Source organism: Brienomyrus brachyistius, chromosome 8 (assembly GCF_023856365.1).
Source record: "Brienomyrus brachyistius isolate T26 chromosome 8, BBRACH_0.4, whole genome shotgun sequence".
In the NCBI taxonomy this organism is placed as follows: Eukaryota; Metazoa; Chordata; class Actinopteri; order Osteoglossiformes; family Mormyridae; genus Brienomyrus; species Brienomyrus brachyistius.
Genome location: NC_064540.1, coordinates 18,534,236 through 18,547,305, shown reverse-complemented (window position 1 = coordinate 18,547,305; position 13,070 = coordinate 18,534,236). Strand labels below are relative to the sequence as shown.

Here is a 13,070-nt window from a genome sequence, read left to right as displayed (position 1 = left end):
ACCAAGCCTAGCTTCCAAACTAGACTAACAGTACCAAGCAATCGGTGCACAATCCAAGGCAGACAGAAGTTGACTGAAATGTACATTCTAGTTTGGAAGGAGGAATTCATCTATGATAGCAGGCAGTGTGACTAATATCGCCTACCAGACGGATCATGAATTACACCAGAGAGTACCAAAGATTTAGTAGTTTATTCTGAGACAGCTTTTCCCCTCAAATCAAAGACAAACAAACCTTCGCTCAGTAATGATTTCATAGAAGTCCCTGATGTCTTGCCCAGACGCCTGCATTGAGCGATAGAATGCCATCTGACTCTCCTGGTTAGCGAAATCCACCTGATGACAAAGATATACCAATGGTATAAATTATAAATAAAAAGTCAAATTCAGCATCCATCAAAAGAAAACAAGCTTAGAAGTTTACTTGCATTTTAAGAACAGGGACAAACAGACGTTTGTCATTAATCCCTACCTTGATCTTATTGCCTCCGATCTTCCAGCCCTTGGTTTCTTTGACTGCTGCTTGTGCACATTCTATGTTATTGTACAGGATAAGGGCCATCCCCTTCAGTCTGTCGAACACGACCTGAGTTACAGACAAGAAATCAGAAGAAGAGTACAGTTAACAGCGTACCTATGGATGTTGAGAAAGCAGCCAAAGAATATGACAGAAAGGTTACCTTGACTACGTGTCCATAGCGACAGAAGTGACGTGTCAGGTACTGCTCGGTAATGTTGGAAGACAGTCCATCCAGCCACACGCATGTTGTAGGCATGCTCTTCCCAAAGCCAAGCTGTTGGGGGAGGGGGGGTTATAAGTAATATTAAAAAACACTGTACCTATACCAGATATATTGCTTTTCAGAAAAAGCGAATGAGTCACAGAAAATTTAAAATGCCGTATTTAAAACTGATTTCCTTGTCAGAAATGGATACCATACTGCCGTTTTGGCAAGTATCTCATTTTCTTAATACCACCATAACTGATTTAAAAAATCTGACACTTGCATACATAGGAATATTCATTTTGCCAGACATGAAGTTTGAGAACATAACCATTTGTATCTTTCAGCTCTGTCTTCCACGCCACAACACAAAAGGTGATCACACTCAGCTCTAAGATATAGGATGGACCAAGGAACTCATAAGGGGGCTGATGGGCTTGGGTATAAAACAAAGCCAATGTTTAAAAATCATGCCTTGCCAGCTTCTCCCCATGGAGCCAAGCCAGGTTCTGGTAGAATACCTACAAAGTGACAAGAGGGTGTTGAATGATTAAAGGCCGACTCCCAAAGCACTGTACCTTTAGCCTGTTATTGCCCAGGTACTCCCCATCCATCTTCTTGATGGCCTTGCAGACGCTGGCGATGTCACAGTACTGCAGGAAGGCATACTGGGGGGCACCGTTCACCTTCTTTATGTCTATGTCCTTTGTGAGGGGGGAACGAGAGTTATATCAGCTGTGAGGTTGGTGCTTCCATTCTCTCCCCCATGGAAACATCCAAAGGCAGTTTAGATACAGCAAGTTAAACCCAAAAAGCTGCATGAAAGGCATCCCAGCAGGGGCTGCACCACAGCCAATACCCGGGTTCTTACCCACTGATCATAATACAATCCTGGGTTACTTCTGCAGCTGTTTTTTTTTAGCTGACCCATTTTTGAAAATGTTGAGTTTTGCCCCTTCTGGGAGGCCATGTCCTTTCTGGTGAGACGGTCTGCCCACTTGCCACAAGACAAACCAAGGACATGAGCTGGCAATTGTAAGGTTATACTTTTGCATCCAGAACAAAAATACTTACTAAATCAAGCAAGAACCTTAAAGTATCCTTTTTTTGTTCTCAAGTGCAACCTGTTCAAAGTATGCATGTTGAATATGCACGTACAACATTCTTGTCCTGTCTGTACATTTCAGTATCCTAGTGCCAGCTTCAAATTTGATGTTCGTCAACATACCACAATATCACCAAAACGCTGGAAGATGTTCAGCAGGTCGTGGTAGCTGGTGGTCTTCTCTAGGTTCCCGATGAACAGAGTCCGCGTCGCCTTTGGGTGGAACTCGTCTATCCGCTCGTCCAGTGGCCGAAACTCATTCTCACTTTCAGTCTCTAGGGGAGTGAGGAAACAGCATGTTTTACGGTTTAGGAGGGAAAGAACTAGCAATACCAACAGCCATTACTGAGTATAGCGAGCTGAGGAAGGGGACACACCTGGGCCGTTCCAGGCTGTGACCTCGATCTGCATGCCGAAGAAGAGCTTCCCCTTGGATGCACTGAGCGCCTTCTCCTGATCCTCCTGCTGCCGGAAGAAGACCAAGCCGTAACGCTCCTCCGATGCCCCGTGGATCTGGACCGATGTCACCTTCCCGTATTTTTTAAACTCATGGAATAAGCCGTCTTTAAGACTTGTGTCTAGTGGGAGAGCAAAAGAGACAGGTTTACAAACAAGTCATCCTACCAACTCCCACTAACAGTGTGTGGGCATTCATCTTACGGTAGCACTAGAGTTTCCTATGAAATTCCAGCAAGAAAAAAAAAACTATGTACTTCCATTCATAAGCAGGCAGATAATTTGGCCAATTTAGATGTTTAAGTAGCAAGCTATTTATGTGAAGTCAAGAATGAAGCAATTTGGTGCCTTTCTACCAAGATGTGCAGAAGTCCAACATTCCTGATGTACAATCAACTATATATTGCAACAGCGTAACGTAATGTCATTTCCATGGAGACAGAGCATGGCCGCACCTGTGGAACGCACAGGCAGGTTTTGTACTCTGATGCCAAAGCTTTTTCTGGGCTCATCCTTGTCGAGGTTTGGCAGGGGCTGGGCAGGAGGAGCAGGCACTGCAGCAGACTGGACCGACCGCGCTGGGGACTCATCGCTTGAGCTGCTGCTGGAATCGCTGCTGCCAGGAGGGGGGGATAAGACACGCTTAGAGAGAAAAACATGGCAACGAAACTCACAGCAGTTTAATCAGCCTGCGAGCAGCAGCCTTTGACAGCCAAAGCGCGAGAGCTATGGAGGGTGGGCCAGTTTAAAATCGCTTCTCACATCTACATAAAGACTGGCCTGAGGCCATGACACATATCCACACAGAAATACAGCTTCCTCTGTCATTTAATATGGCAAACATTACAAAAATGAAACAGACCTCTAAACTATTTTGGGTGAGATTGCTTCACTTAAAATGCTCATTCTGGCATTTAAGCAGGGGGGGAAGGATTACTCTACAAAACTTTATAAAAAGCTAGAAGATTAATAATATTGTATAATTTCTGCAAACATTTACACATGTAGAAATTTCTCTTTTACAAGTCATTGTTCATCTCCATTTGAAAACCACTGGGGGAAAAAGCAGTGGAGAAGTGGATGCAATTCCACTTCTCTACCTCAAGGTGTCACCTTAACGTCAGCTTTTAAAAATCCACACGCATAATACTGATTATGTTCCAGACTCAAAATGGTGCAAGTTAATCCTTCTCCCTTTCAAAAATGCATTATTTCCATTGTGCAAAAAGGTCTAATAATTTGTCCAACCAATGTATTTATATCTTTGGGAACTACATCAACAGCACCATGGCAACACAACAGCACAGAACAGTTTCAGCAGCTTTCCTTAGAGAAAAGCTCATAGTAAGACAGGCTAACCTTACATATCCAACACAAATGCCCTTTATCCCAATTCTTCTCATGCCTTATTTACCATAAATTTTAATAGGCGAACACACTAACCAGCCATCATACAAACCACTGAACAAGCTAAAAATAATGCAATTTACAGTTAATTATCTATTGATTTACAATGTACCACCATTATCCTTGCTAAATATACAGAAGGGATGAAAAAACTAATCACATCATAAATACTTAATTATTTGTGTTTATAAGTAAATGTTTAAATAAAAAATGATAGATTCTGCACGATAAGTCTCTCCATGCAACTCTGGCACACAATTTTTAGACCACACACACAAAGTTACTAAATACGACTAAAGAAACCCGGCTAAAATCTTGCACCAGAATCGCTGAATATCTCGTTCAAGCCAGTAAGCAACACCTTTCACTACCTCCTCCTCCTTACATCAAGGGCCCACAACTACCTTCATTTTGATGCTTAGAACAGGGAAATCTACAGACTGCACTGGATTATGGCCAGGACCCGAATTGGGGAACCTTAACTTAGGGTTTGGTAGCTGGAAGACACAAATATTCATTAGTACATCTCCTGTGCCGTTATCAGAAATTGTAAATTTCAGAAATCGGTAAAAATAACCAGCATTCTAATGACTCCAATTAGGCAGCTGGTTTAAATGAAATTACAGAGGCTGATTAAGTTGGATGCTTTGTATCACTATTTAAACCCATTTAGAAGGTAATTAACCACCACAGATATTACGCAAAAAACCAGCTGTAAAAAAACAAAATACGACACAGCCGCTTTGCTGAATCCTACCGTACTGAAAACACTGGGATATATTTAACACCTCCAAAAAGAAGGATCTCCATGTTTGGTATATTTAATATACCTGAATAATCACTGCATTATATTTAAACCAGAGGCCACAGCACAAAGAAATAAAAAGGGAACAGGGGAGTTGTTACTTGTGTGTAGTTTTGAGAACATTCAGGTGTGAGGAACATGCACTGCACTATGAGGTTTGATGCGCTGGGAGGGTAACCCTGCGTGAGAATCCTAAGAGGCTGCCTCTGTCACATTCTGTCACGCTTGGGAGATGCCAATTAAAGAATGTGGGTGCAAAGCCAACACATTAGGGACACCTTACATCATCATTTTATAATGGGTTTTAATTAAACAAAATTCTAAAATTCACACATGCAAAATATCCAATTATACAAAAATGAAATTTGACTCTTCATATGGGATATTCTTCCAATACCAAATCACTCCCACAACATTTATGCTATTATGCAAAAAGAGGCCCCCCATACAGTTTTTATACCGTTTGATGTTTTGCCACAGTAACTGAAGGACACCAAAGCAGAACTTGACCTGGAAGGACAAACAGGCCATCATCAGATCTTAAGACACTAAGCTACTGGCTACTCCCTTCAAAGACCGGCACCCACATTTCAGTCTCACACACACACAGAACAGCACATCACCATAGCAGATGACTCATCAGATGCCTCCCCCCCCCTTCAGTGGGCCGTGGTGGCCTAATAGTTAGAGAAGCGCGCCTGTAATTGAAAGATTGTAGGTTCGCATCCCCGACCAGGAAGGCGCCACTGAGGTACCCTGGAGCAAGTCACCGCCAAGCACTGCTCCCTGGGTGCTGAATTAGCTGCCCCCTGCTATGTCACGACGTCACATATGGGTTAAATGCAGAGGACACACTTCGTTGTTGTGCACTGTGTGCTGTGGTGTCAACAGTGACAATTAATCACTAAATTCTAAAAAAATCTAAATTCTTCTTGAAACCAGTTCAAATTAATTAGGCCACTATACCCCTCCGACACAGAGCTACACCTTGGGTCCCCTATCACATACTACTACTGGTCTGGGAATAGATGTGAAGGGCTGCTGGTTGTCCAGCAGATGGAATCTCCAAACACAAGAGCTTACAAAACCACCAATGAAAGACATCCCCCGAGTGGAAAATCATCAGAGATACTCAACTCAGAGGTCTCCACCTTAAGCCCTTACTTCGATTAAGAAAGGAATACAGTGTATTTTCCATCCATTCTATTTGATATAATCAGGAACATCTGCACATTTATTTTATGTGTTTAAATTATTTTAAGCATGAGTGGCCTGTTACTCCATCCCCAGAACACTAGAGCATGATCCACCCTGGCCAGTAGCCCAGACACAGCAGAGCCGCAGTTACAGGCCTGTGGTGCAATGGCAGCCATCCTGTCAACACCCACAGTCACTGTGTTTTATCACAACTGCACACATATTTACACACCTAGTCTATGTTTTAAGAGTAGGAGAGATGCCTCTGACCCAGCACCCTTTGTTTCATCTGTCCTTGGACAATGCAACAGAATCCATTGGTTTCCATCGATCACTTCCTGTATCATGAAGAGCTCTCCCCCCACCCCACCCCAGCAACCTCACCCCGCTCACAGGGAGGAGCTAAGGGACAGAGGCCCTGCTTCTGGGAGTGGGCTGGGAGCCAGCACAATCCAGACAATTCCAGTTTAAACTGGATCCCTGTGTAAAGGGGGGAGGACATAGAAGTAGGTGGTGAGAAAAATCCACCAGCTGACCATGCAACCATCTTTCCCAGGAAAACTGAGACTCTCGCTCTCTCATGCAACAGCTTAAACCAGACAAAGAGCCTCATAGCAGCACCTAAAATCCCTTCGTAATGGGTCTCATGCGTTACATCCCTTTTATCAGGTGCACTTTATAGGTTAATCTGCCTTTGCAACAGTTCATAAAACTTCTGCACACGTATTGGCTGACACTTAAAATTAAAACCACTGGACCAGAGGCTGATGCATTGCATGCCTGGCCATGTCCATCCCACCAAGTGCTTTAAGTGATTCTGGTCTGAAGAACAACAAAAGCTGCAGGCTTCTCTGTCTTTTTTCCAGAAGGCGCTACATGCAGGACAGTGTGTGGGGGAGGGAGAGGCAATGCAGTTCGCCGGCTTTTGTTTCAATGAACTTTCACCGGCCTGCTGCAGAAATAGCCCGGCGGCTGCTTGCTCGGGAAGCCCCCCACCCCCCGCTGCTGCTGGCGGCATCCGTGCTCAGAGAGGAGAAGGTTAACGGCAGCCTCTGCCTCAGCAGCTTGTGGGCCTTAGACACAATATAACTTGCACGGAAACAGTTTATATTATGTGCAGGGTGTGTAAAATCACTCTAAACACACAGAACAAAGAATGTTTGGAATATGCACGAGTCAGAAGGGGTAAAAAAGCATGCTGCTCCTAGGGTTCATTTCAGGCCAGGCAGATGTCTTTGGGGAACAGGGATGGGGAGGGGGGAGCCCCCCACCCTGTGTTTACCAAGCTGATTAACCACCCCCCAGCAACAAAATAGCTGCCGAACGGCTTTCATTGAACCGCCCGTCATGCTGAACACACAATGTTTCAAGAGGCGGAGCCTCCTGGCGCGAGTGACCGAACTGGTGAGGGAGCAGCCCTGACCTTTGACGTTTCTCACGCTCAGGGATGCTTACAGACACCATCCACGGTCACTTCTAGGGTACTGGGAGATGCGGTGGTGTGGAAATTAGCTCAGCCCTTCACCAACAGTGTCAGCGTCTCCTCTCCTCCCTGGTCTCAGAGGCCTGGGCCAGACAGGTGTGTTGGGGGGGCACCGGTGGGCCTGCACACAGCATCCGAAAAACAGTTGTCCCATTTCCAGACGCCAATAAATCCTGGGAACTCAGCTGAGCAGAGCTTAAACGCTGATCTGATGTATTCGGTCAGATGTCTAAGACGGGGCTTTTAGACAAAGGTTTTACTTCTGGTCTCATGAGAAACTGAATTCTGAACTTGACAGTTTTCGATTCGCGTGGGACGATTAATTTTCTTGCAGCGAGGTTTGTGAACACGAGGCAGGATGCAGTTCAGGCCGATTGCACTGGCTCACCCGTAAACATCGGCCGGTGTCCTGAGCGGGGAGGGATTCAGCCACCGTGTGAAAGCCAAGGTCAGTGCATGTGCTGCTGCTTATGGGACAAGATCTGAACACATTTCTGCTCTGTGCAATGAGGACACGGTTCATTAAGGCCTGCCCCTCAGGCACAAAAGGGACGCTTCTGTTACAGCGCAGAGATTTGGTCAAATTAATACTAATAGTAACTGAAATCACATTGTAAGAAAATCTGGAAAGAAGGTATGCACAAATAATTTGAAAACCGAGGCTGAGGACCAACTAGTAGTGAAAAGGTGCCAGTAGTAACGAGACATGAATAAAGAACTAAAAAAATACACAATACCACACATATTTCAGCCACGTGCCTGCTTAAGTACTACTGGGTCAAAGTACCATTTATAAAAGGTCACCCTACGCCGTTATAAATACAATAAGCCCTTCTGATATTATATGAACAAAAAATGCCGAAATACTATAGCCATGCTGTGAATGTTTCCAGAGACAAAGATGAAAAATAAATCATAAAATATAGGATAAAACTATCGATTATGAGATTCATTGAGGTCCACTCTGTCACACAAATGGTCAATTTCAGAGCTCCGATTTAAGTTGCATGTTCTTGGAAAGCAGAAGGACACCGGAAGATCTGCCAAAACACCACGCACACACAAGCTGAGCATGCAAACTCTACACAAAGTGGTAGTGTGCCACAACAGTGCTACCCAGTGAGCCACTGTACTGCTAGACTTGCACGATGTACGAACATAAGAACATATGTGCAATGTTAACATCAACATGACATTTTATGCACATGCAATTATCACAATCACAAGCGCCGCAATAGTCTGCTGGGTTTGGACCAATATACATGGCGCTAAAACATCTTTACTCAGTCATAGGAAATAAACCATAGCAAGCTTTGCAATCTTAATGATGGTTCCAATTCAACATTATGTGGAATTACCAAAAAAAAAAAAAACCCAGAACTGGGCAATGAAAAACATTTGTGTTCTGCTGAATGGAAATATTCCACAGAGACAATATCGAGCAAATACCAGTGCCCTTCATTTGAGCAGCAATTATTTTGATATACCTTAAACGTAGACAGCAAATTAAGCAAAATGATTTAAGGCAGTGATGAGAATTACAGGTGAGGCTGAGAGGCTAAACAACACATATCTTCAGCTAGCTGAACGAGGTTGTACCATGGTGATATTTAAGTTCTGCTTTGTAATACTGACAGACAACTGCATTTTCATTCACATTAAATTTGAAGTGTTTCCACAAAACTGATACTTTCGCTCTGTATTTGCACCCTCAGCCACTATGTGCCATCTCCTTTCTGCCATATTTCCAAGAAAATTTCAATGGATGCTTTTTAATAATTGACAAATTGAGTTTAAACAAGTAGTTGTGACGACTCCAAAAATATTTGCAGGTCTACAAACAGCAAGACCAGGAAAAGATGTTCGCGTCCATATCTAACATAACCAAAACACAGGCATTTGTCAGATCTAAATGTGCAAAATGTTTGTATGACTGATGCTGGAAAGTACCCGAGTCCCATAATAAAAAACAGGCTATACGTCACAGTAGTAAAGATCAGCGAGATCTTGCCAGAAAGGACAAACACATCAAGAAGAAGCAAATAAGACAGTACAACATATAAAAGCATTCGGGTCAGAATAAGGTCATAAGTACTGCATAAATCAGCACCATCCTCCAAAAACAAGCCAGTGACAAACTTGTGAAAAAGCCTACAAAAAACGACTACACCACTCCCTCGCAAAGCCCAATAAAGTCTATAGATCAACACTAACGACAAAGTGGACCCAAAATGGCACACCTGTAAGTAAACACAACCAACTGAACAGGTGGCTGAGATGCTGGATGGGCTATTTCTTTCCAGTCATGGCAACAGCACCTACCTGCCACTACTGCTGCTGCTGCTGCTGCTGACGGAGTCTGAGCTGGATGAGCGGCTGCAGGAGCCGGAGCCACTGGGGGAGCGGGCAGCCCGAGAGGCCTGGCCGGCCAGCCGCTGCGGCGAGGGGTTGCGGGACTGTGAGGAGTGGGGCGAGCGGCTGCGGCTGTGGTGGTAGACGCGCTCGGCGCGCCGGCCACGTTCTTCGCGATACAGGTCACGATGCACGACGCTGGACAGGGCGAAGGGTTCGCGGGCACGTGCCTCATACCGAGGCTCAGGGGCCTCGAAGCGGCTCGGGCTGCGGCTGCGAGAGCCATAGTAGCCCACCGTGCCTGAAGAGGATCCCCCGCCACCGGCGCTGCTGCTCCCTCCGGCACCCGCCCCGCCGCCAGCTCCCACCCCTCCAGGGCCCGCTCCGGAACCTGCCACACACCCCCCGACAGAGCCGGAGCCAGCGCCAGGGCCCACCAGCGCACGCTCCCGGGGGTCGCGGTAGTAGTCCGTGTCGTAGTGTCGCTGACGCTCAAAGTTGGCCCCACCACCACCGCCACGTTCATGGTGTCCATAGGCACTGTGATCGTAGGCACGCTCCCGGCCGTCAGAAGCCCTGGGGGAGACAGGGGGGTGGCGCTCAGTTATATGGCAACAAAATAACCAGGACCGAGCAAGTATGGACATTTACTTCAAGCATTTCATTGAAGTGTAAGGACGACATTTTCATTTACTGGCATTACGTATTTCGAGATCAAAATCTCTAGAACGGAACCAGACCCCTTCAGGTCAAACCCGTCTTACAAGTTTCACTCCAAGGTTGGTTACTAAAAAGGGCTCCGGTGTGAATGTAATCACTCCGAAGAATGTGTCACGCTACCCCCTCCCCCACCCAACTTCCCTCTGTGACCCCCCACTCCCCCTGAAGTCTTTGCCAGTCAAGACAACACAGTAATACCCAGGCCTTCTTGGAGTTTTGCATACATGTTAAAATCCACACACTGACAAACAAATGATTATTCTGCCCTGATGGAAGGAGGCCACGTATGCAAGGCACTGCCACTGACCACCAATCAGTGGGATTTGCACTGTGGAGCCATGACTCGCTAACTACTGCCCAAGTCCACTCATGGCCTACAGGAGCCTCTTTGCGACCATGACTTCGAAAGGCTGGTTCAGACTTCTCTGCACATGTCCACTCGAATGTTTTACGCACATGAAGTCATTGTGCGCCCCCGCAGACGAAACGCCTGCCGCACGCCAAATGTCTGTGCAGCGATGTAGACGCAGCGCTGGACACACTGCACATGACCGATTTGTTAGTGTCCACTTTAAATACCATCATGGCTGCTTTTGATGAGTAGTCTATAAACTCTATAGACTATTTACAAGGTAATAAAACTATTACATACATGTGTGGGCAGACTCGTCTTGAACTGCAAATCTCAGGCCAGTCAGCTGACCAAAGTTGGCAACTCTGAATTTGTATATCAGAGAAATGGACACAAACCTCATTGCTGTGGTGTGTGTGCAGGGAATACAGTAAAATCCCGTTATAGTGGACTCGCCTATAACGGAATATCGTCTATAATGGACGAGGTCCGCTGGTCCCGGCCGTGCGCCTTCAAGAACATGCAGAAAAAGCATCGAATATAGCGAACTCGTACATGACGGAATTTCGCTTATAATGGACAAACAATTTGGTCCCCAGGGCTGCTTTTAGCTGTAGTTTTGTTCGGCTATAACAGACATGTAGGCTCCGCCTATAAGGCGCATGTCGTGCCGGTGATATCCAGCACAGATACGTAGTCGGGAGTATTAATAGTCATGCATCTGGTCAGGAAAAGTTGGATTACTACATGTACAATATAATAATAATATATACCACAAGTGTGTCTGCTGGGGTGTGGCATGAGTAAATGGTGTCCTGTAGCTGTAATGTTCTGGGCTTACAGCAACTCTGGATATAACAGACTGTTCTGCCACGTCCGTTGAAGTCCATTATAACTGGATTTTATTGTATTAATAATAAAAATGTAAACACAAAATGTTGCGCGTATGTGCAAAGTATACAGCTTGACCAGAGAAGTATGAACCAGCCTTAGAAAAGCCCATTTTTCTATCCTTTGCTCTTTCAAAAGATGAACAGCGACATCATAAATATGAAGGAAATAAAATGTATTTCTTTTTAATCCATACTTAAAGGAAAAAAAAATCCTACGATTAGTCACCTAATGTAAGGGTGTGCTGAGTGAGAACCTTACCACACACCTCCAGCCTGTCGTTCCCTTTCTCTCTCACTCACACACTTCATATATTCCTATCATTGAGGGGATTCTACATTCATTTTTATGGTTATAACCCTAATCCTAACTATGATATTACTAACCCTAATCCTGCAGTAACTTTAATCATAAATAACCAAACAAAACACATATTTTAGCTTTTTGATAACTTTTTTTGTAAAACTGGTTTATATTGTGGGGACAAATGTCCCCACAAGCAAAAAAGTAACAGGATTTACTCCCCAAATGTGGTAAACCCGCACACACATAGGCAATTCAGAGACCAATTAATTAACCTAAAACTATACATCTAAGGACTGTATAAGGAAACTAAAGTCATGCCAATGCTAAAAGTCAGTGTGGGAATCAGACCCATAAGAGAGAGGGCAGGAGACAGGGTGGGAATCAGAAGCAGGGTGGGAATCAGACCCATAAGAGCAAGGCCACGAGGCAGGGTGGGAATCAGAAGCAGGGTGGGAATCAGACCCATAAGAGCAAGGCCACGAGGCAGGGTGGGAATCAGAAGCAGGGTGGGAATCAGACCCATAAGAGCCAGGCCACGAGGCAGGGTGGGAATCAGATCTATAGGAGCAAGGCCATGAGGCAGGGTGGGAATCAGAAGCAGAGTAGGAATCAGATCCATAAGAGCAAGGCCACGAGGCAGGGTGGGAATCAGAGGCAGGGTGGGAATCAGACCCATAAGAGCAAGGCCACGAGGCAGGGTGGGAATCAGAGGCAGGGTGGGAATCAGACCCATAAGAGCCAGGCCACTAGTTCATATGCCTCCCATTCAGGACAACTTCTTAATATTCCCAATATAATATCTATCACATCTGAATAATACACTGGGCACAGCTGACCTGAATTACAATCTCAGCTCTCACAAGACGTCACCTCTTATGTAAAGTTTCCTTGTGATAAATTACGGTTAGAAAATAAGTCAAACTGGCTAGGGCTGTCCCTGCCCCTAGGATTTCAGGTTTCTCGTTTCAACCAACTGCCAAGGACGGTCTGCATGGCACAGGGCTCTGAGCTCCCATACCTCTGATGACATGAGCAGACACTGCAGAAAGTCCCTGATGATCCACCACAAGCCCTGCCACACTACAAACACTGTATGTGTGCTGCTAAATATTCAACAACCAAATAATTTTCACAACCAGATATTACTCTGATTCACATTAAAACTAGGGCGTACTTCTGAGTGGAAACTGACCAAGAATTTGCTGTCTGATTTTACAGGGGTACCAGGTTAGATGTGGACTCACAGACAAGCACACAGCTCTGGTGTAAAT

The 13,070-nt window shown here is 45.2% G+C and overlaps 1 protein-coding gene across 2 annotated transcripts in view; it reads right to left on the bottom strand.

Annotated features, from left to right (window-relative positions):
* Positions 1 to 13,070, bottom strand: part of LOC125748159 (msx2-interacting protein-like) — a 31,160-nt gene that overhangs the window by 11,016 nt on the left and 7,074 nt on the right. Inside the window, exons 3-10 of one of the 2 annotated variants that reach the window (XM_049024033.1) lie at positions 9,501 to 10,106; positions 2,742 to 2,902; positions 2,208 to 2,408; positions 1,954 to 2,105; positions 1,304 to 1,429; positions 681 to 794; positions 473 to 586; positions 236 to 336 (exon numbers count right to left, since the gene is read on the bottom strand). In XM_049024033.1, the coding sequence (XP_048879990.1) occupies positions 236 to 336; positions 473 to 586; positions 681 to 794; positions 1,304 to 1,429; positions 1,954 to 2,105; positions 2,208 to 2,408; positions 2,742 to 2,902; positions 9,501 to 10,106 (1,575 nt within the window). The remainder of the gene's footprint in view (positions 1 to 235; positions 337 to 472; positions 587 to 680; positions 795 to 1,303; positions 1,430 to 1,953; positions 2,106 to 2,207; positions 2,409 to 2,741; positions 2,903 to 9,500; positions 10,107 to 13,070) is intronic. The other variant, XM_049024034.1, reaches the window with a different exon arrangement.